We start from the raw sequence: 23,413 nt of genomic DNA, 5'->3' as shown, positions 1-23,413 counted from the left end.
TAGCCCTCAAGGGTGCTCGACTCACTTCAATCACTTGGGGGTGCTTCTCTCAGTCGGAAGCACAAGTAGTGGTCTCCCTTAATCAGCCGAACCAAGGGGACCCCAAGGCATAATCTAGACCCACTCCCAATAAGTCTCCCATACTAGGTACAAGGGAGAACTTTATTGGTTACAAGGGGTAGGGTTGCAATAGGATACAGGGTAGAGCAATATCAGAGAAATCTCATAGAGCAAACTGGCATGGCTGGGTAGCCTTTGATCACACATCTGAGTTACTGCAAGCTATATATCTAGTTAGATCTCAGATAGCTTACCTACAAGTATCATCTGGAGGCTGGTGGAGATTCAGTTTGGAGGCAGGTAGTTCATTGATCATGAGTTTTGAGAGAGAAAGACAGACACCAAGTTTCAGATGGTTCGGTTCGGCTCTTCTCTCTCTCTCTGAGTCTTCCTCATGGCTGCTGCCCCTTCCTCCTGGGCAGTCCTTAACTTATATAGCCCTTATGACCTCATTTACCTGGTCCAATGGAGGCCTATTGGCTGTCAGCCAACCAATTTGAAACATATCACTAGTTGCTGGGCAGACTGGCAATTCCTAGCTCCCCAGGTACCCCAAGCCCCTCACCGTGGTATGTGATGCCAGTCACACAGGCAGAGGGAGCAGGTTTCCTCTCTCCCTTAGGAATGTACCCAGCTCAGTTTACCTAAAGAGATAGGGTAAGGTGTGTATCCTCTGCAGGGCCCATCTTAATCAAATTGTCACAGAGCAGAGTTTTTGGGAAGAAACAGAGGTGGCCTTCTGCCAATTTCCCATGCCATCTTTTTTGTCTTTTGCCAATACATATACTGAATTTACTTCAGTCTAAGATGCGTTTTTTACCCTACATATAAAAGCCCCTTGTCTTAGATTTCAGCACAAGCAGAGACAAGGGCCATGACTATGGCTCAGGTTCTGGGTCAGAGTTAGAAATACAGCTGCTGACTTTCCTGCCATCTACACCCCACAACCTCTGCTCCATCTCACTATTGCTCTCTACCAGTGTTTATCTTCCTCTTTCAGCTCTGGCTCCTGCTGAGGCCTCAGTCCCAGCCTTTTCTAATCATCCATGACATTGCCCAACCTCCATGGGTTCTCAAAGAGGGTAGCTAATGGCTTTGAAATTACCTCAGTTAATTCTTTCACTATTACAGGGTGCATCTCATCTGGCCCTGCCGACTTAAAAGCATCTATTTTGTTTTAGTAATCCCTAACCTTCTACAACTACTACTTACTCTTGCTACTTTATTCTCCTGTTCTAGGTTGTTTCCTTCTCCATCTTTGCTGCCAACTATTTTTATCATCTGGTAGTTACCCCTATTTGTGAAGACTGAAGTTAAAAAAGGAGTAAATACTTGAGCCTTCTCTGCATCATCCATGACTAGGGAGCTTCATAAATCAAGTTTTTAATGTTTTTCATTTCACTGCTGGCCCCCACCCTCTAAATTCTTCCGTATTTAAAACTGCAGTTTTGCTTTCCTGGTGATCAGCAGAAAGCAGTCCACCTAGCGAGAGGAAGTGGTAAAATGAAAAACATTAAAGGAGCCATTGCAGGGAGCACTTGCAGCATGATTTACAGAGATCCCCATCTCTGACCAGATTGCTTTCCATATTTCTTAAGGGAGCTATGGTTTCTTTGCTCTTCCTCTTAGTTTTGATATACTTGTAGAATCCTTTTCTCTTTGCATTCTATATCCTTTGTCAGCTTCATCTCAAATCATGCCTTGGCCTTCCTAAGTTTCTTCCTGCAAGCTTGTGTGATTTTGTACTTTTCCCTTATACTGTGACCAAATTTCTACTTTTTGTATGATTCGTTTTTGAGTTTAAACCTTACTAAGGTGTTTCTGTCTAGCTAGGCTGGTCTTCTGTTTCATTTCCTATTGTTCTGTCAATATTATAGCTTTTCTTTGGTAGGCAATTCAAAAAGGGACCAGATCAGGATTAGGGAGCCATACAGTTAATTTGTCTTTAACACTGAGAGAGAGATTCAATCTGCCTAATTGTTTTGAAAATAAAGCTGAGATTTGTGTTTACAGTCCCGATGAAAGGAAGAGGAATTCTGCCTGGATGTGATCAAAGAAGCAATCAAGGATACCCATGACTGGTTATAAAAATGATTGGACTGCCTTAGAATCATAGAAAAGTAGGGCTAAAAGGGACCTTCCAAATTCATGCAGTCCAACCATCTGCCAGAGCCAGGATCAGTTCTTATCTAAAACATCCCATTCAAGTCCATTTTCTAACTTATTAATACCTATTAGTAAAACTATTCAGTAAACACTGATGCAACTACAAAGTATAACACCCTAGCCTGCCACAGGTAAAGTGTGAGGAGGAAGAAAGGGGTACTAATGGCCAGTGTCCTGCTGTTGTAAGATTGTAAATATATGCTCAAGAGATCCCAAGAGGGCCATGCCCCCACCCTGCCACCATTACAGAGAAAGGCAAACTCCCTACACAGTCTGTACCAAGCTGATTATGGGGTAAAATTCCTTCCTGACCCCAAATATGGTGATCATTCTGACCCCTGGGCAGAGAGATAAGATCTCCTAGTGAGGAATTGGGTTTGAATCCCAGCAAGAGCATTAAAACATCCCAGCCAAAATCCCCAACCTTGGCTGCAGTCAACACCCCATGTTTCTGAGGAAGAACTCTCCCTCCACCCCCAACACACACAGCAACACGGGGTGGGGGCCGAATCCTTCCTGGCCCCATGTAGCAACCAGTAAGGCCCAGAGGCTTTCAATCTCCACTTGAAACTTCCTACCATTCTGACATAATACCCTTATAATTACCCTTTGTTTGTGGCTATCAAGGCAGTTGTCTACCCACCTTATAATAGTTTTGTGTAGCCCATATTTTTCCTTTTTTATGAGAGAGTTTTTTTGTGGGAAGCCTTGTAAGAAACCTTGCTGAAGTGCAGATACATTATATCTAATTAATTAAAATCTACCAAAAGCTCTCTGTTTCTTTTGTAAAATCATCCCATAGCCTGTCCACTTCAATATCCAAATAATCCTTATTGGGTGGCTGGTTGTAGATTAAGTTCTTTTTGTGTGAAGACTGAGGTAAAGTAGCTACTGAATAATTCTGCCCTCTTTGCTTCTTCTATTAAGAGTTTGCTCTGGCTATTTAATAGAGTGACAATAAATGGAAAGGTGAAGCTTCAGCTGATTTGTGTATCATAATTGTGTATTTGATTGTCCTTTCTCCAAAAACAAGAATAATTTCACAAAAATAGACTAAATGCAGTCCAAATATCTAAAACTGAATTTACTTTGACCCAAAAAAGTACTAGGGTGTATCTTGTTATTAATATTATTCCACTAAAACATTTTTAGCTTTATTTCATATTTTGTTAATTCTGAAGGATTTGCATGATCTAAGTAGCAAGTTCCCTCTGGGAACACAATGATTCTGTATTCAGGTCTAAAACACACCAGGAAGAAGGGAAAGCCTTGCACTTGTAAAGCCACTTCAGTAATCATAGCTAGATAGAAGCATAAGAATGAATATACATATATATATTTGGTATGCCTCTCTATCTAGATTTTTTTTCTATATCTATATTTTTCAATACATTTTTACATAATTGTCTAAGCATGTAACTGGCTCACTGATTACTATATATTAAAATGAAGTAAAATGTACCAATGCCGCATTAAAGAGCATCACTGATATTTCTGCCATCCCTAAATTGAATTATGTTAAACGGGGTTTGGCACAATGTGCGTCTTTGTCAAGCTCTGAGAATAATTGTCTGAAACAATGCATCTGGAAAGAAATACCAAGTCTACAATACTTTTTAATAAGTCCCACCATGATGGTGTGCCCAGCAGTATAAATTATACTAGTGTCAATGCAGAGAAAGCTTCAGAATACAGTTATACATAGTAGTAACTTAAAGAGAGGTTAGCAAGAAGCTCACCAATCAGGTAAACTTTGAGAACCAGTGAACAGGCAACCAATGAGCAGCAATCCCAGATGCAATGGGCCAGTTGTAATATTCAATTAGGCATTACATTTACTGAAGAGAAGAAAGAGAGTGATAAATGGATTCACACACAAAAAACAGATAACGTGTGGAAAGAAACTGTCAGCTTGTGAATTGTTATGAAACTTAAAAGTAATTATTTTCAGTTCACTGAATGTTCAGGTTTTGGAATCAATCTATTAACAAAGCATATGTTGTCTGTGATAGACTTTTAATAACTTTTAAAAATATGTATTTTAGGGGACAAAGATACAAAGATATTCAAATAATGTTACATTTTAAATATTGAAATGCTACCACCAGTATATAAGAAAACCTGATCAGAAGTGTATTTTCTGTATTTGTAAGACTGTAAAGCAAAGAAATATCTGTGGTTACATTGTAAACAAGGGATTGTAAAGTATTACTGTGAGCTTCCGACTGAAAGACATTAACTAGGGATCTAAAGAAAATCTAGCTGATAATAGGCAGCAGCTGCAGTGATTGGTTCATTAGTTAAACACTAACAGCTTTGACTCTTTTTCAGGTTCTAACTGTGAATTTAGGCCTTGTGAGGCCAGCAATCCCTGTGAGAATGGAGCTGTGTGCATAGAAGAGATGGATTTGGACACCTTTCCCCTTGGATTCCAGTGCCAATGTACAAAGGGCTTTGCAGGTCCACGATGCGAGATCAATGTCAATGAGTGCAGCTCTAACCCCTGCCTCCATGGATACTGCTATGACAGTGAGTTCAGCCTGGTTACTCACTTTAATGTGGAGTAGTCCTACTGCTGAATCTAATGTAGCAACTGAGTTGCTCTGGGGAGAGAAGTAGATAATTTACTGAAATGTTGCCTGTCTGGAGCTCCACAGAGCCAGGGCCAAGAGAATTCTCTTTTTGCCAGAATGTCTCAGCTCCTGGCAGAAAGGTTTATGTTTCCATGGGTCACAGTTGCAACTAATGAGAAATTTTAATGAGATTTGAGTTGTCTCTTCTGATGCCTAAATTAGCCAAATACATCTTGGGTAGTGCATTTGACAAAGGGCTAATTTTCAGGTGCTGAAAACAACTCCACAGAGCAATGAAACTGTGTATGTAATAATTTCAACAAATCTGAGTGATAGTAAATATCACAGTGATGCAAAATGGAGTACCTGTTCACCAATAATAGTCTCTAGAATGATAAATACAATCAGAAGAGTATTTGTGAGACTTAGCAGCCTTGGCAGGGGATGCAGGTTTTATGTCCCCCACCCCCTGAACACCATGGGACCCTACTGCTGCTAATGGCAAGGTACAGGCTGCTGCTTCAGTGCTCACTCCCTTCATTCAGCTGCTGCTGCTACAGCATAGGCTTCCTCAGGGGCCACCATTCTGATTCCCCTCCAAAATCAGCACCCAGGACTCCTGCCCTGCTAGCTCACCTCTAGTTATATTACTGATACAGCCATTTTGGGTGTCTCTCTCTCTCTCTCTTACCTGTAGCTGTAATTCATATTTCTTCATTAGACCTTAGTGGCAAGTTGCTGAACTACTATGCTATGTTTTAGTATTATCAAGTTAAATAAAGTAGCTCTCAGAACTTCTAAGCTACTTTCATGGGTCTCTAGTACAATTACTTACTACCCATCTGCTTTCAATGACTGGTAAACAAAAGCAAAGGTGGACATTTCCCTTTTGACAGCATTTTCCATAGTATCCTATAGTTGAAATTTTCAAAGCATTCTTAGGGCTTTTAGACATGCAATTCTCACTAATTTCAGTGAAAATTGGACATATAAATCTTCTAGGCTAGGCAGCTTTGAAAATCTCTAACTAAAAGTGCAATAGTGAGTGAAAGAGTTTCTGTATCCTCTCTGTATTCCAAGAGCATGAGAACAGACCTTTACCATTTCAGTTAATGAAGAAAAAGGTAGTTAGGCATGTTAGTCTGAAGCAAGGCAGGGTGGCACTTGTTACATGTGTTGGCAGGAAAAAGCGTGTGTGTGTGTGTGTTGGCAAAAAAGAGTCCATTACCCACATATGAGTAGTTCTGATTCCTAAAATGAAGGATAATATTGTGTTCACATGGCAAGTTAAACTGATAAGGCTCAGTCTTACTCCAGCTGAAGTCAGTGGATGGGTTTTGAGTGACTCCAATACAAATGCAGTTGGTCTTTTAGAATGAAATTCACTTGGGACCTAGAAACAGGACATTTATATCGGTGTAGCTTGCCTTTATACCTGTACATAAAAATTGGTGTGTATTGGTGCACAAAACTAATGTAAGTTGTATTAGAATTAATGTGTTGCAGAGGGCCTAGAAAAGGAGTCTCTACACCTTATATGATTAGACAGTGATATTTAGAGTGCTGCTGTGCAATAGGGCTTTACCATTCTTTGCATCTCTCAAAGTGGTTGTGGTGCTAAACGGACTATCAGACAAGATACTGTTGTGGAAAGACCTGTGAGATTATACCGTAGACACTCATTAGCCCCTGGGCTTATGTGAGAGGGGGCTGTGCTCTGAATATATACAGACATTCAGTGTGCTGTAATTTTGTGGCAGTGAAAAGATGCAATTTACTTACACACACACCCCCCCCCCACTCTTTTTGCCTGAAGACTGATTAAAACCCTAGAAAGTACTCTGTAGATAAATAGAAGTGGTTATATTAATAACAAATGCCTAGATATGTCTGCATAGCACAATGCTATACCATGTAGAGATTTACAGGATTAATCCAAGTCTTTTCATTCATTGTTCAGATCTCTCTTAATGACTGATTTCTGGTAGTAGTAAAGTTGGTGTTACCAGAAGCAATATAGTTGCATTAGCATGGCACTTTACCTGGGATGAAAGCCCACCTGAGAAACAGGGGGCACATCTACACAAGTTGCTAAATGCACAGTACACTAATTTCACTGTGCATTAGCACGTCATGGCAAAAGCTGTGCTTTTGCACTAATGCTCAGTAGAATTAGAATACCATGCATTAGTGTCACTTAAAAGGCATACACCAGTGCTACTGCACAGTAGTGCCAGTTACTGTGCATTTACTTAGCGACTGTTGTTATTAGTACTAAACTTAATGTTTTGTAACTATGTTGCATAATGCAGTTGTAGACGTGTGCAGGTTGCATTGGACGAGGTGGGTACTATGTTGCCATAGCTAGGCTGCTACCTTGTGTGTGTGTGTGTGGATAAGTAGCATGTGTGTATAAAATTGTGTACAGTTAGTCCCTGTTGTTGCAAATGCTTAACACACACATCTCCAGGTACCCACAATGCCACTGGATTCTGACTTTCACTAAGACAGGGTGACACCTTGGAGACTAATCAGTTAGAGAGGTATGAGCTTTTATAACATGCTTACAGACATTTGCCACACCCATTCTATGATTACATGGCTTACCTTAAGCTGTGTGACCATGGATCAGGAGCAACATGTGCAGGTATTTGCTGGCGCTAGGAGCCTTGCTGCGAACCTTGTACAAGTAATTTGGGATGGGCAGGATTGGGGGCATTAGCGGGTCTGTGGGTAGGGAAAGGGGTGGTGAGATCAGAGGGTCTACGGGGAGGGTTGTCTGTCTGGAGGTTGAGGGGACAAAGGGATAAAAAGCCAAACCAGAGTTGGGGGAGGAAAGTGCAGGAAGAATATAACTCCAGGGCTGGGGTAAGCAGCTGACCTTTCCCAGCCCTGGGGCTGTGCACTGAATGTGTGCAGACATTCAATAGATCAGGCTTACCTGTTCCCAGTCTGAGTTGGTTCACCTGTGTGTTTGAACTAATTTAGATCGGGCCTGCCCTTTATGGCCCACTTTAAACCCCTAAATATTGGAACAGATGCCACATTTAGTTCAGCCTAACAAAAATGCCCATCTAGATGTCACAACTAATGTGTCAACCAATGTGACAACTAAACTCTTACTAGGAGGGTAGTAAAATACTGGAACAGATTACCCAGAGAAGTGGTGGAAGCTCCATCCTTGAGTGGTTTCAAAACCTTGTTAGACAAAACTTTGGCTGGAATGATCTAGTTGGGAGCACAGGGTTGGACTGGATGACCTCCTGAGGTCCCTTCACACACTAAATTTCTATGGTTCTATGATCTGTATGTACACATAGATAACAACCTATTTCACTGGATTCAGAATAGAGTGATCTTTTGATGAGTGAAGCTCAATAGCATTGACACCATCCTTCTTACTGCTTGCTTGTATAGAGGACAAAGATAAAGACCAGTGGAGAAGTTCAGTCCACACCACTTCTGAACTCTGCTTTGTACTGTTATCTATATATCTACTACCTAGCTGAATCATATGAATACCATAGATTTCAATACTGGAATACAACAGATTGACTTAATTTCCTTCTTTAACAGTTTCAACTTACTAAATATCAGTAATAACAAACAATGATCATTATCTATTTCTTTTCAAAAGCAATAGAAACTTCTTTCCAAACAACGTGTTAACACATCAGCATGGATTTATGTATAATTTAGATTTGTCTTGATTATAAATATAGCTTATGTAAAATCTGTATTTTGTGCAAGTCGCAAGAAACCTGAGCAGTGTGTGTATCTGTGTTATATTAAACTTCTGGAATATAATAATATTGAGCCAGATCTGCAGATGGTATAAATCAGCTCTGCTGACTTGAGAGTATTTGTGCAAATTTATACCGGTTGAGAATCTAATTGAGAATGTCTACACACATAATTGCATAAAACTTTCTCTCTCTTTTTGAGTTTATGAAACAATTTTAAGTTTTAACAAGTTTTATGCATCCCATGTATTTAGATATGGGAGTGAGCTAATTGACTTCACATTTTATTTAGCATACTAATTTAACTCCTAGCCTATTTTCATTTATGTTTTATTTACTGCATATTGGATCAGTCAGATTTATAAACATGAACTCGGATGAGAAACAGAATGGAAGTAAAATTTCTCATGCTAACAAAGTGCCAATTCTTTTCTGGTTATCTTGTCTTTTTGTAATGCCTTTGGGCTTGACTTGTACTCCTCAGTGGTCTCAGTTCCACCGTACTGTGTACAAAATCATGACTGTGGAAACCCAGGAGTCAGAGAAAGCTAAACATTTCCTAGAAGATGAAAAATGCTGTTGCCACAAAGGACCCAAAGCATTTAATGAGAGTAATAGCAGCTACATGTACAGAGACAGAGTGACAGCATAGATTACATGGTAAATCTTAGAGATAATGAAGAAACCAGGGACCTATTTGAGGTTATAATAAATCCAGGCCTGTAAGAACTGCAATTACTGCTGTCACTGGTTCCTTGTATAGATGTAGCACTCCAAAGATACTGCTCTCTTTACATTATTAATGATGAAAAAGAAGGATTCTGAACATTAGCTTGTGAAGATTACAGTGCAATATGAAACTGCATCAGAAGTGAAATTTCAGTACTTCAGCAAGTTTTACAGAAGTTGCTTGTTTCACCATTTAAAGTGCCTTATTGTTGTGACATAACAGAAGTGTGCAGCTTTATAGCACTTTAAAAATGGGTACAGCACTTTAAGTTAACCTTTGTTAAATGAGATATTAAGTTTAAAGTGCTGTATTTTACAGCACTTTCGCAAACTACATCTACAGCACTTTAAATAAATTTTGTACACTGGTCAAATTTCTGACAATTCTGCCAGTATCCCATGGGCTTTAGCAGGTGCTGCCCAGCCCCGTGGCAGACATGGAACCCATTACCTGCTAAGAAGGATGAAAGGGACATGCCACAGATGAAAGGTTTGCATACGTGCACACGCATGCATGTGCACACATGTATGTGTGTGCACACACACACGCACACCCTGAGGCCATGTGTGGTTGGGGAGGGGGGGACCAGATGCTTGGGTGCCCCATGTGTGGGGCATGCACGCGCACACACGTTGAAAGTCTGCATTGCTGGGGACCAGATACTTGGAGCCGGGCTGTCAGTGTGGGTGAGATCTGCCTTCTCTACTGGTCTGCTGGTGTCTGCAGTCTGTTGTAGCCCCAGGAGGCTGTGGAGTTCCCCTGCCTCCTAATATAGAAAGTGCAGGGAGGATCAGAGGCCTCCTTATCAAACACTGCAATTCTGTCGTGTTTAAGAGCACTGTAACTCTTGAGTGCCATAAAAAGTGCTCTAAATTACAGCACTATAAAATGTCCATGGAGCACTTGTATACATAGTGTTTTAGTGTGAGGTAGTCCTCACTTAAAAAAAAAACAAACCCAAAACACTTCATATATTTACTTGAATTCAGTTTTTAGGTAAAAATACCCAATATTCTCATAGATGGACTTACCCATCATGCTTATGATGGGCGGCTATTATCCCTTTGCCTATTTCTGAAAAAAAAGCATATAATTTAGATGATTTTTTTTATTTCAAAATATAAAAAAATAAGATAATATACATTACAAGACAACTGATTTCAAAAGTGTTGGCTATGTTTTTCCACACTTATGTAGCATTGTACTTTTTAAAGCCAGTCTAAAATACCATTCAGGAATTGTCTATGATGGTTATAACATTGCTTGACAAATGTTGTTGTAAATGTATAGCTAAAACCCTAAATGAGCATCACAGTGCTGAAATACTTTGTTTGTAATTGCAGTTGTTGACAGCTTCTATTGTTTGTGCAATCCTGGATATGCAGGGCCAAAGTGTGACCAGGACATCGATGACTGTATTATCAATGCTTGTGACCACAATTCTACATGCATGGATCTACATCTGGTTAGTACACAATTCAAAAGTTGTTATACTTGCTTAGATATATTTGTTGAATAGGTGAGGCTGTGTTATAACATGATTTGAATCCACATTAAGCTGTGCACTTAGACAAGAGTTTTATAATTAAGATTTCCACAGATAAGTTTTTATTTTTGATAATATTGGCAAAGAATGAAGAAGACTGGTTTTATTTTTTAAAAGCAGTCACTGATTTAATTGTGTGTGTGTGTGTGTGTGTGTGTGTGTACGTGTGCGCACGCACACACACACACACACACACACACACACACACACACACACACACACACACATCAGTTTAGGATGTGACACATGGAGAGATGGAGTAGCTACACTACCAGAAGAACTTCTTCACCAGTGCATGGTGCATATCCATTAGGGATATGCACAGGTGCTACCACAGGTATGCTAGCACCACCACAGCAGCAGAAGCCCCTATATAATAACTTTTATGCAGAAATTTGGGAGAGTATTTGAAAAAGGGGAAGTGAATTATAAATTCATTATAATATAATGAATAACTGGTTACTTCTTAGGATTATATGAATGTGCATCGTTTGGTTCCATGGTACCACAAAGGTGGAGGTAAAGGAAATTTAGAAACCTGACACCGTCCCTCTTTCAAACACTTTCCTGATTGTCTGTAGAAATGTTATTTAGGTGGTTTTGCTGCTATGGTGGTGCTAGCATATCTGTGCCAGCCGATTTCCTAATGGAAATGCATCATGCACTGAAGGAATTTTTCTGCTAGTGTAGTTACACCATCTCTCCACATGTCACAAAGTAAACTGATTAAAATCCTCTTTTAGCATATCAGGGTTTTGTTTGCATAGCTTCTTCATCGAGGAAGAAGTAGTCTGTTCAGAATTTGAATGTATATAGCTCTGTCAGCAAAACTTTGTTGTGTAAACAAGATTTTGGAAATTCTGGTTTTCAAGTACCAGTTGGTCACTGGAGTACCACCCATCACTGTTTTCTTAATCTGAAGGTGAAATTTAAGAGTACAACGAGTTAATGCCAAAAGCTGGGAAAAGGAAAAGGCTCCTTCTGTAAATAATATACATCCTAGAATCTGTTCTTAGATCCTTCATAAGATTCCTTTATTTACAATGAATCAGGTAGGACCTGATTCTGATGACACAAGTCAATGGAAATTTTGCCATTTACTTAAATAGGAGCAGCACTGTTATATTATTCTCCCTATCGCTCAGGTTCTTCGTCTTTAAAAGTGTGATAACACTTAGCTGTCTAAGGGGTTTTTAGTTACTTTTAAAGTATATTTGATATTCCTGAATGAAAAAGGCTTGAAGGGGAATACACTAAGTATAGTCTTTGTTGTTTACTGATGCTGATGATGCTACAGATGCAATGTTTGAACTAGAACTCATCAATACACTTTTAAATCCTTCTGCTTTTTCACATATTAGTAAAACTAGAATATGTAAACAGCTCTGCAAAACGTTTCCTAAGTATAACATTCACAGTTTACATTTTCTTAAAACTTAGATGTGTTATTTGTTGGAGATTTTCTGCCTCTTAAGAATTGCCTAGGTGTGGATAATGACCTCATTGATAATGCCTGATCACAAAAATGTTGGGCATTAACTCTTACCCTTGTCTGAAAATGCTTATTTAGTAGCTTTATTTTACTGCTGAGTAGGCCAGGTGAACTCAATGGGATTTGTCACATGCATAAAGTGAAGCATAGATCAGGGCTTAATTCATTATTAAGAATTGTTAATATAATTTTTAAAATATGCATGCTTCTACTTAGGAAGTGCCCCCTATTCTCTGCCATCAACTCAACCCCTCAATATTAAATTTAAAATAACAGGCAAACAAATGAATAAAACAAAACAGAAAAAGAAGACTCCAAATAAAAAAAAAAAAAAGGGGGGGGGGGATAACTACAATACTCTGAGAAAATGTATTCTTTCTGTTTAGGCTTTTCTCTTTCCCTCCTCACATTTCTCTCTAGTTAAATGTATGACAGACACAGCAATTTATATAAATTAAGATTTTATAATTAACTTTTGATTATGTAATTATTTTCATTTTCCTCAAATTATTTTTAATCCTACAATGTTTTGTTGATAAATACCAACTGTGCAGGGAGGGGGAGGGAGGGGAATGTAAATTCACTAATGGGGGAAAAATACAACGGTTCTATTAAATAAAAAACACAAATTAATAACCTGTTTCTCAAATATAAAAAGTCAACACTTGGGGCAAAGTGGAATTTTTGCAATTTCACTTTTTACAGTAGGTTTCACTCCAATCTTTTGTCTGTTCCTGTATCCTTTTTGCCAAGGTGTTTGCTTTTTCAGCTGCTAGCTTAATTTTGTACACACACGCACACTATTGTTGATCAGCCACCTGTTGTAACTTACTTCATCCTACTGAGAGACAGCTAGCATCATAGTGTTGAGGACACCATTGCAAGATTTTAGAAGGGCACTTTGTGCCTGAGACTATCTAACTATTCTCCCAACTGTAGAGTTGGTCCAATAAAAGATGCAACTGAAGTGCCCTTTGTTTCTCACATACTTCTTAGACCACCTTGAATCAACAACATTTTGACTGTACTATTAAGATTTACAAAGTTACTTTATAATCACCAGGACAGGGAGCACTAGATACTCAAAACATGCTCACACAGAAGCATGTTGTATCACAGCTGTGAAATATTGTTTGATCCATTTAAATGCTCCAAGTATAGTTCACAAATACAATATTTTATTGGGTCAATAAAATATAAATGCTATATTTTATACAAAATGGAAATAGAAATAGGAGTGCTTAAAAAGGTTTCCAAGCAACAGGATCATTTTGGGCCCAATTAGAAATAGAAATATAGCTTGTTTTATAAATAAATAAATCAATAAACATAACTCTTCCACATACCCACAAAATATGAAACAATTTCTATTCACACAGCTTCCACTGAATTTTATATCTCTTGGGAGCACCTTAAGTCTCTGTCTTAGCTTTCTTTTAATCAATAAAGAATACAAACCTTTGTGCTAACTCCAAGATTATCATTGGTCCAGTATAGACACCCAATTGCAATGGAAACTACCCATAAAGAAGTGATTAGTCACTTTAATATACAACATTGCATTGTGGATTTGCTTTTTTTTATTTTTTTTTTCCATGTGCTTTATTTCCTTTGTTTTCTTCCCTCATTTGTGTTTCTTCTCATCCTACAGAATATACATATTTGTTGTCTTCTCTGTTACGGACTTGCACTCTTTTGTGTTAAATGGACTGTGACACAGATAGGTTTAATGCTTTTCAGAAAAGCTGGCATTAAAAATACGTGACTAGTGGAAAATAAATACAAAAAGTTTGAGTTTAATGTCAAGGTGTTGTTTTAGTTTTAAAGTTTGCTCATGATCAAACCATTGATTCTCTCATAAAACTTAGCCATTGTTCTCCCAGCATGATATCACCATAAATCCTTGAAACAAACACCTTCAAAATGTATATTGTGATGTGTCAATATGGTTATATTCTTTACTAGCAAATTGCCTGTCAAGAATAACAGGAAGGCAGGGACAAAAGCATGCATCCAGTCCCCCTGCCTTCAGGTCTAGGTCCAGGCCTGTTCCCTTTCCCTCTCCCCCCACCGGTTCGGGTTTGGGCCTATTCCCCTGCTCCCAGGCCCATTCTACCCCTCCCCCACGCTGCACCTCTAAAGGAGCCGCTGGGCTCCAATTGTCCCATGACCTGGTCTGACCAGGGTCCCAGTCACCATGAATGGGGCCCTGGCTAGGCCAGGTCATGGGGCAATCAGAGCCCTGCGGCTCATCCAGGGGCACTGCCCATGGCCCCCCAGTCTGTGCATGGGACGAGGGTGGGCAGCAGCTGTGAGCTGTGTTCAGCCTCTGCTCCTAGCCTTGCTGTCACTGCATTGACAGTGGTGAGGCACCATGTGCCTTGCTGCCCAGTCTTCCCAGTGGCGGGACTCTCATGGCGCTGCACCACACCACTGTCAAAGCAATGGCAGTGAGGCACAGAGCAGAGGCTGGGCACAGTCAACAGCTGCAGCCCGCCCTTGCCCCATGCATAGACTGGTGGGGGCCACGTGCCCCCCTTCTCCATGGCTCCCCAGTGCCACGTTCCTAGAGGAGCCACCAGGCTCCGATTGCCCTATGGCCCAGCCCGGCCAGGGGTGCAACATGTGGTAGCCAAATGGGAGACACATGCCCCCCTCTGGCCCTATGTGCCCCCACAACCACCACCTCCCACCACTCCACCCCATGCTGCCTCCTAGTAAGGGGGGGAAGCTTGCAGAATGGCAACTGTAGTTGCCACCCCTTGTAAGGCACTGCCCCCCATGCTGCTCCCCCCCTCTAGCCATGTGCAACCACCCTCCCCAACCTTCCCTCCCTGCTCCCCCTCCCTGGGTGGAGGTGGTCGGAGGCCAGGGAGCAGGGCAGGTGGTCAGGGGCATGATGCGGCAGGGTGAGGTGGGGTGCACTGCTGCAGGGCTGCACAGCACATTGCACCCACTCCCCTCCTCTCCCTCCCTGCCACCTCCTGCTCTCTGCTGGCTGTGGTCTGGGGACGCACTGCAGAGTGCTTCCCAACAATAGGCAGAAGGGAGTGGAGCAGGCTTGGTGTAGTGTGCCACATGGCAGTGCCATGCGGCCATGGCCCACGACAGGGAGCATGTTGTGCCCTGTGGCAGGAAGCACCCCATGGCAGGCAGAGCGCCATTCCCCCAACCACCTTGCCCATTTCATGGCCCCCGTCTGCCTCTGCCTGTCTGTCTGTCTGTAATGCTCCAGGCTAGCTAATCGCAGCCCACCCTGTGGGCGGCGCATGTGCAGTTGGACTAGAGTATTATGGATGGACAGACAGACAGACAAAGGCTTTGATTATATTAGAATTCTAGAAAGATAAAAATCTGTTACCAATTTTCACTACAAGTCTGTGCTTTAAGTTCTTTCATTTTATAATAATGTAATTGTTGGCGGAAAAAAAAAACTGGAAGCAAGTACAAGTTCAGTGCATAATTACAGTATGTAGGCTGTGATTAGATGTATAGTTAATTTCAGAACATTATTATTTTAAATAGTGAAGAACTGTTAGCATTTATTCCTTAGTTTGTGAAACAAATAATTTTGTATTAATATTGAATTTTTGGATCAGTCTTGTAATCTATATTGACCTTGAATTTAAATTTCATATTTTTCTAAACTTTTGATTAATCAGTGTAATTGGAAAGGGGGAGAGAAATCCATGCGCACACAAAAAATATGGGCTTAAAGTACTTTCTCTGTGTTTTCCACTGAAAAAGGTACTACATGACACTGAAATTCTAATCCTTAGGACCAACAGCTGAAGCATGGCAAGCTCATTTTCATTAAATAGCTTCTGAAAAAGTAAGCCCCTGATTTACCTGGCTTTTAGTCCAAGTAGAGCCTTGGGGCTAGATACAGAAATAGACATGCCATTGTAAGGCAATGATTTGGAATAATTAACTTACAGAATTCAAGTACCTAGTGACATATTCAGCTCCAAGTTAGGCAACCTGGCTCATAATACAATATAAAGGGAGAGTTAGGCACATAGGAACAGCATTCAGAGAAATCAACAATCTGAGTATGGGGTTGAGTTGACTAATCAGATTGGTAGCTGTCTTAGGTGTCTTGTAGTAGACCACAGAAAGGGGTAACTATTACTCATGATTCTTTTCTATGTCTGATTCAAACTATGGACTTACACTTGACATTAGGCATGATGTCTTAGGGTTGTTTTCTTTTTCTTCACCTCTTCTTCAATGGTAGAAATCTGTATGCATCCCATTTTATCCAACAGTCAACTGTTTAGGCAGGTCACTTACCTCAGCATGCCCATTAACCTTGAGCTTAGGGCACCCCTCTGGCATTGGGAAACCTGGTTTGACAGTGGACTCTGCATGCCTATAAGCTTAGGCAGGACCTCAGCAAGGATTTAGAGGCTCTCAATATAACCATCTCAACCAAAATTAACTCATGAAAAGTGATCCTAGATTTCTCTGTTTAAAAATCACAAATTCTCTGATATAAAAACCTCAACATCCATGATTAAAATCTTAATCTATTGACCTTGCACTTAAGTGTCATATTTTAGAAACTATATATATGTCTGTATCAATTGAACACAGTGTTTTATTGATATATTTACAATTTTAAAGCCATTTGGATGCCTACCACTGCTTCAAGCACTATAATAAAAGAAATTCTAAGTAACTATACATTTTGGTATTTGATTTTGTTTTCTTTACTTTTTTCATGGAAAATCAGCTCTCCCTGCCCCCTTCACTCACCAGGATGCAGGTGCAGGCCCCCCACCACCCCCAGCCCTGTTGGAGGGAGCCCCCAGATGCTAGGGCTATGGAGCCAGGGACCCAGGTCCACAGCCCTCTTCCCCCACAGCTGTGCCCACATCCTGGCTGCCCATGGGTGGCATAGGCTCCTACAGTGGAGTGGAGCTCAGAGCCCAGCTCCCCATCCTCTGAGTGACACAGTCCAAGCAGAGTTCGTGGGTGGGGCAGATGCAGGCTGCCTACTGTGGGCTTGGTCCCTTTGCCCGCCAGCCCTCCCCCAGGGCCTCCATGGCCCAGCAGGCACGACCCAGTGTGGCAGGGCAGGGCAGAGCAGTACCAGGCTGGGAAACTCAGTGCCAGTTCTGGGAGATCCACACTGCCCTGGTGAGGTGCCCCCTACCAGCCTGGTAGCAGTGCAGGGCACAGCTCCATGCCACTGCCCCTGCTACTGCTGGGCAGGCAGGGGGCACCTTGCCAAGGCAGAGCAGAACTTGCAGTGGCAAGGAACTTCCCTGCCCAGCCCTGCTCTGCCCTGCCACATGTGTCCTGCCTGCTGGGCTGCGGAGGCCCTGGGGGGAGGGCAGCAGGATGGTGAGCCCTGCTGCCCAAGCTTGCAGTGACCAGCCTGCCCCCAACCTGTGCACAGATCTAGGGGACACATGTGCCCCATGCCCACCTGGGAGTGCACGGAATGGTGGAGAGTTAGCCTGCCCTCCCTGGATGCAACCGTGCATTCCAGCCCTGGGCCTCAAGCTTTACACACCACCCAGCTAGGCAGCAGCCCTAGCCCCCGTGCTGCCCAACTCCCACTGTCTCTCCTTCCCTATAAGGGCCTCAATCCCATCTGCCCCTCTGCCAAATATATCTGTGGGGAGCTGCTTTCCAGGCTGCCTGGTGGCCATGTGCATTTGTGAGTGTGCAGATGCACATGGCACCCCCACTTGTCTGACCTACCTTTTGTTACTTAAAATTGCCAATAGCTCAAATTAAGAGTGAGACCTTAAAAAGAGGGATTAGGCAAAATGCTGTGTTTATTGATTACATGAAGCAGACACATAAGCTTGGACATGCCAGTCATACAAACACATACACAAACATGCATACAAACAAACATAGACAGACATACAGACAAAACCACTCCAGTAAAATGTTATGGTTACCAGCAGATGTTACTCAATATTAGCACTGGATGGCTGGGTCCAGGCTTACTGAGGATATGAGAGGGCTGTGGTCTGGGGGTGTGCCTGTGCTCCACGAGGTAGCAGAGAGTGGATTCCCTGTCTTGGCTTGTCTGCATCTCACTTTTATAGGGATTTCAAGTCTTTGTTCAGCATTGGGGTTTTTCCATGATCAGTTTTTAATTAGAGGTTGTTTCTTCTGGTTCTCTCAACTTGAGGTTGTGCGTGCCGGGTCTAACCCCGGGTTGCTTTCATCGCTCTGCACACGGGCTGTGGCCAGCAGCCCGGGCAGGCCGGATCGGAGAGGGCGGGCGCCGAGCTAGAATTAGGCACAGACACGTAACGGTTGATTTTAAGATTATTTTACTTACACCGAGATGGTCGTGGTGTAGGCTGAGAACTTGCTTGAGTTGCGGTTACAACAAAAAACACGAACACACGTGGAGGTTGCAAGGCTCCACGCAGACAAACTCCGGATGTCCAGGACAAGGGCGCATTAAACTCGTCGTTACGTCTTATAATAGGCTCCGTTCGAAGACGGGAAGAGGTGGGCGGTGGATCAGGCCGCCAAACTCCTCTGAGCGACACACAGGGTTTCTATTACCCTGCTGCGCACACCCAGAGTCCCCACGAGATGGATGCGGAGTCCTCTTCGGCTTGGGCGGAAACTGCTCAAGTCTCTTATACGGCTAGCAGGCCAATCACTAGCCGCCAAGTGTGAATAATTTGGAACTAGCCAATTGTGGGGCACGAATTTGCATACGACGAGCGGGAAACCTTTGCACCATGCATTTCTGTGCTGCAAAGGAAATGCACCCTGCAAAGATCGCTGCAAAGTGGCGGGAACACTTCCCTGCACGCGGGTTCTCTGCGCAGCAGAACTCCTCCGTGCAACAAAGCGGTATACCCACGGGGATAATTCTTAGTGCCGAAGCACACACAAAAAAATCAGACCTTTGGGTCATGACAGAGGTTATTCCAGTAAAGTTGGTTATCTCTGCCTTGAAGCATTATGTAGTCAATACCTTTGCGTTGAAGCATTGTGTAGTTCAAATAGAAAAATATGCAAAATTCTTTCTTCTTGCACCTGATTACAGATGAGTTCTTCAGCCATCTATTAATTAGCATAATTAGTTTACTGTCTGGTAACTCATACATTGGTGCCTTGTTGCACAATCAGTTAAACCTTCTTCTGTTTTCATACAAATAGTCACCATTCTTTTACTATTCACCCTCTCACCAAGACACTCGTGTACACAGGGCATACAAAGTTTATCTAGTTGTGTCAAGCTGGGAACAAGCACAAAATGGAGTTTTAGTTGTTCATACAATCATAGAGGTTGATCAATTAATACTATTATCATTTAAACATAATAACTAATATTCAAAAATTCACCTACACCTTCTCTCACTCCCCCCAGCCCCTTTCAGGCTGGAATTCTACCAGCCTGCAGAAAGCTCTTTGCAAAAATGAAAAGTCCATGTTTTCCTCATTCAAAAGGGAAAATCCCTGGATTTTTTTTCCCCATTTTTCTGTGAGAAATGGAAAACCTGGATCCCTGCTTATGTATAGATATGCCTTCACAGTTTACCATATATGATGCACAAAGAAATGAAAAATTAAAATAGAATGGGAATGCCATTGAGGAAAAGAAGCTAACACATACCACAACCATTTGGGATATTCCCAGGAGAAAGCAAAAGGCTGTCTTAACAACTCATGTACCATCACCAGATAACATAAATCAGAAAAAAGGTTGTCAGTACATCTAATAATATCAGTCTAGATTTGTAGCCCATCGATCTAGCTAGTGTTTTTATTCAGTTCCAAAGCCTGATTGTAAGGATATTGCAAGAAAATAGATGCTACTGAAGTTGTTGTATCACCAGCAAACTTTTCTGCGTTAATTACCTATCCTGAAAAGGAACTATTAGAGAACATTGTACAAATTGTGAATGATTAGATAGTGCATAGACTGAGTGATGTTTGTTTTACAGAAAGGGGAAGTACTTGTCCATTGGTTTGTAAAATGGAACTACGTCTTGTGGTTATGTGTCATCTAGATAAAATTCAGCTGTATGGTCAGGGTGCTGCATGAACGCAATAGAAAATCTGAAATCTGAGACTGGTTGAAAGGCAGGTGATCCTGTCATTGTGCAAAGAGAGGCAAGCAACCTGACATATGACAATACAGAGATATCACTGGATGAAATGCTTTAGGTTGGGTATGTCTATTAATAACCAAATAAAATATAACAAATAATAATATATATATACAGAAGTACAAGTTCTGAGCTACAAAAGTATAAAAAGTAGCCAAAAAATAATACAATGTATAGTCCTATTTGTGAAGCTCCATTTTTCCTTTCTAGGGGTCAGTATTTTATTTAGCCCCTGAGTGGGCTCCCATAAATGAACACTTGGAAAGGGAAGCACTGAAAGATTGTAGATGAAAAGATATATGATTGTATAATGAACTCTCTTATGAGGTGATCTACAGAATGGCGAGTTGAATTGTTAATCCAATTTAAGCTTAAGCATGCCAAGGCCCAGTACTAAGCCTCAACACATTTTCAAAATCAGGCCAAACAATTATATAGTACATTTTACAAGCCACAGATATTGTCTATGATAGCTGAACCATAACAGATTAGGAAATGCTAAATCAGAGTAGTTTGAAAGATGTGCTATAAAATTCAAAGAAATGGAGAAAATAAGGATGTTTGGCCTCTAATTGGGGATATTTAATTATTTGGACATTAAATTATTATTATTTGGACATTACTTTTTCTGGGTTGGGGCTCTAAAGCCAGAGTTGCACGGATTGGTTTGCCAATCCCTACATAAAACCCTGATTAAAATAGTTGCAGGACTCACTTAAATTAATCAAGATATTCAAAAAGTTGTACAGAACCTGGATTTTTTTGTATTTGAATGGCTCACAATCCTTCTAATTCTCAGCAGGTTACCAGAGCTACTCAGCTTCTTACTGCAGCTTTTACTTCAAAAGACACCACTTTTCCACTCAACTGGAGCACAGCAGTAGTTTCTTACAGCTGATTGGAGAAGCATTGTCCTCTGAAATAAAAGCCACAGCAAGTAACTGGCGCATCTCAGTGGTCTCATGAGGCTATTTGTTGCAGCTATATACTTCCACCTAGCTTGCAAACTCTCACCTATTCTTGACACTAAAAATCCAACCCTAACAAATATCAGGGTTCTAGTATATAAGATGGACATCGTTTTGATAATTTAATTTTACCACTGCTGTAGATAGGACATGTGACAACATCCAGTGCTTAGGGATAGTTATATAAAGAAGACAACAGATAGATAACAGTTTTCATGTATGCCATAGATTTTTGAAGAAAAAAATAACCATCTTTTAAAGAGCAGCAAGTATTAAGTATACCCACTGGATAATCATTCAACAGGAACTTGCAGCTCTCATAAAGTAAACATAGGCAGAAGAATGACAAATTCATCACATTAGTACACTGAAGACCAATGAGTAGGTCAGGGCAGTTAATAATCATATTGTGCACTGTCCACATGAGATTATTTGGCATTTTTATTTCTTTTTGTGCTTGAGGAAAATACATTTTTGGTGTTCATTCTAGCTGTGCTACATACACACTTTTAGTTCCCTTTAAAACATAAACTCAGATTCTACTTAGCTTCTGCACCTTCTGCCATTTAATCCATAGCAAATGGTCTTGGATCCTGGAACACATACTTAAATCCCAGCCTCCTCAGTAAAATATTATAAAGAAACTCAGCCTCAACAGCTTCCATTTCTTATCCAGTAATAGCTAATGAGTTGACTGAATTTTGAATGGTGATCAGATAGACCTAGGTATCAATAAAGAGGCTACAAAATTCACCAGGACTCAAAATTCTCTAAAAATGGTGGGGCAATGAGACAAGCAGCTTTAGAGTTGGAATGAATGGAGTTGGTAATGGCTAGATAGGAAGAACAAGAGTGGGGTGGATGCCCAGAGTTACAGAAAAGATTGGGTAGGAAAAGGTTAGAAGGGATGGATGAAAAAAAAACTCTCTCTCAGGGTGAGGAAGTGATTGAAGCAGTGCACTGATCCATATAGAGGATAACATCGATATACGTGTAAAATAGCAACTCCATTGAAATAAATGAGTTAATGGTCACATCACCCAGTAGTAGTATAACAAAGCATCTCTCCAAGAAGAAGGCTTCATGACGAAACAAAGTTCTAAGCAATGCCCCAGATTATATAGGTGCCAATTAATCAAGATATGTGACTTAAAGCAAGCGAATAATTTAATGAATGTCAATGGAACTATTTAAATGCTTAACTTTATTTAACTTGCTAAATTGCTCATATTCCAACACAATGCACTAATTCCACAAGAGAGCTGTAAGGCAGCTAGAACTCATTGAAATCATTCTGAGCAACCACAGTACGAGCCCAGTTTTAGAACTAATACAAATTACGTTAACCTACAATTTCGAACTTTCATCCCTGAAAACTGGATTAGAAGAAGGCAAGTGTTTTCTTTTCTCATGGGAGTTAAAATATAGAGCAGGGAGAGGATGCTTACTACCCTTTCTACTGTTTTAGAAATACATGGATCAATTTTACTCCTATCAAAGATTGAAATTTTACATGCTCGTCTTTTACATTAGAGTAAGTCCAGTTAGGACACATTTGAATGTTCAAAATTAGATGTGTCATGAAAAATAGAAATTTTATATTAATATAAATATGGATGAGATTCATTTTTACCTTGGGCCCCTCTACACTTTACATTTATGCTGTGATTAACACGGTAAGGTGCCATAAATGCATACAATTTACGGCTCCATAAAAGGAAACAAGGAGTAAAAATGTTCTTCATTCCCTGAGGACTAAACATCTACAATCCTCTAACTACTACACACAACTTCAAATATGCTTCACAGCTATGCAAAAGAGCTTCAGGGAAAATTAGATATCATCTGCTTCACCTAATCTACTCCAAAAGAGACCAACTCAGGAAGGAAATCACCACATACTACAACAACTTAAAAGACAGAAATCCAATCATCTTCCCTAATAATATACAATGGATACAAAGAGACTACAAAAAAACTTTCTACAACATTCAACCTACATAAAAAGAAGAAATGGAACAAATTACTCCAAGAAC

General features: G+C 40.8%; 1 protein-coding gene across 1 annotated transcript in view; it reads left to right on the top strand.

The window, feature by feature from the left end:
• Positions 1-4,534: 4,534 nt before the first annotated feature.
• LOC102577163 (protein eyes shut homolog) overlaps positions 4,535-23,413 on the top strand; it is a 136,436-nt gene continuing 117,557 nt past the window's right edge. The window contains exons 1-2 of the mRNA XM_019496504.2: positions 4,535-4,755; positions 10,616-10,737. Of these exons, the coding sequence (XP_019352049.2) occupies positions 4,629-4,755; positions 10,616-10,737 (249 nt within the window). The 5' untranslated portion in view covers positions 4,535-4,628. The remainder of the gene's footprint in view (positions 4,756-10,615; positions 10,738-23,413) is intronic.

This window comes from Alligator mississippiensis, chromosome 1 (genome assembly GCF_030867095.1).
Source record: "Alligator mississippiensis isolate rAllMis1 chromosome 1, rAllMis1, whole genome shotgun sequence".
Classification (NCBI taxonomy): domain Eukaryota; kingdom Metazoa; phylum Chordata; order Crocodylia; family Alligatoridae; genus Alligator; species Alligator mississippiensis.
This window is presented reverse-complemented; position numbering and strand designations above follow the sequence as displayed.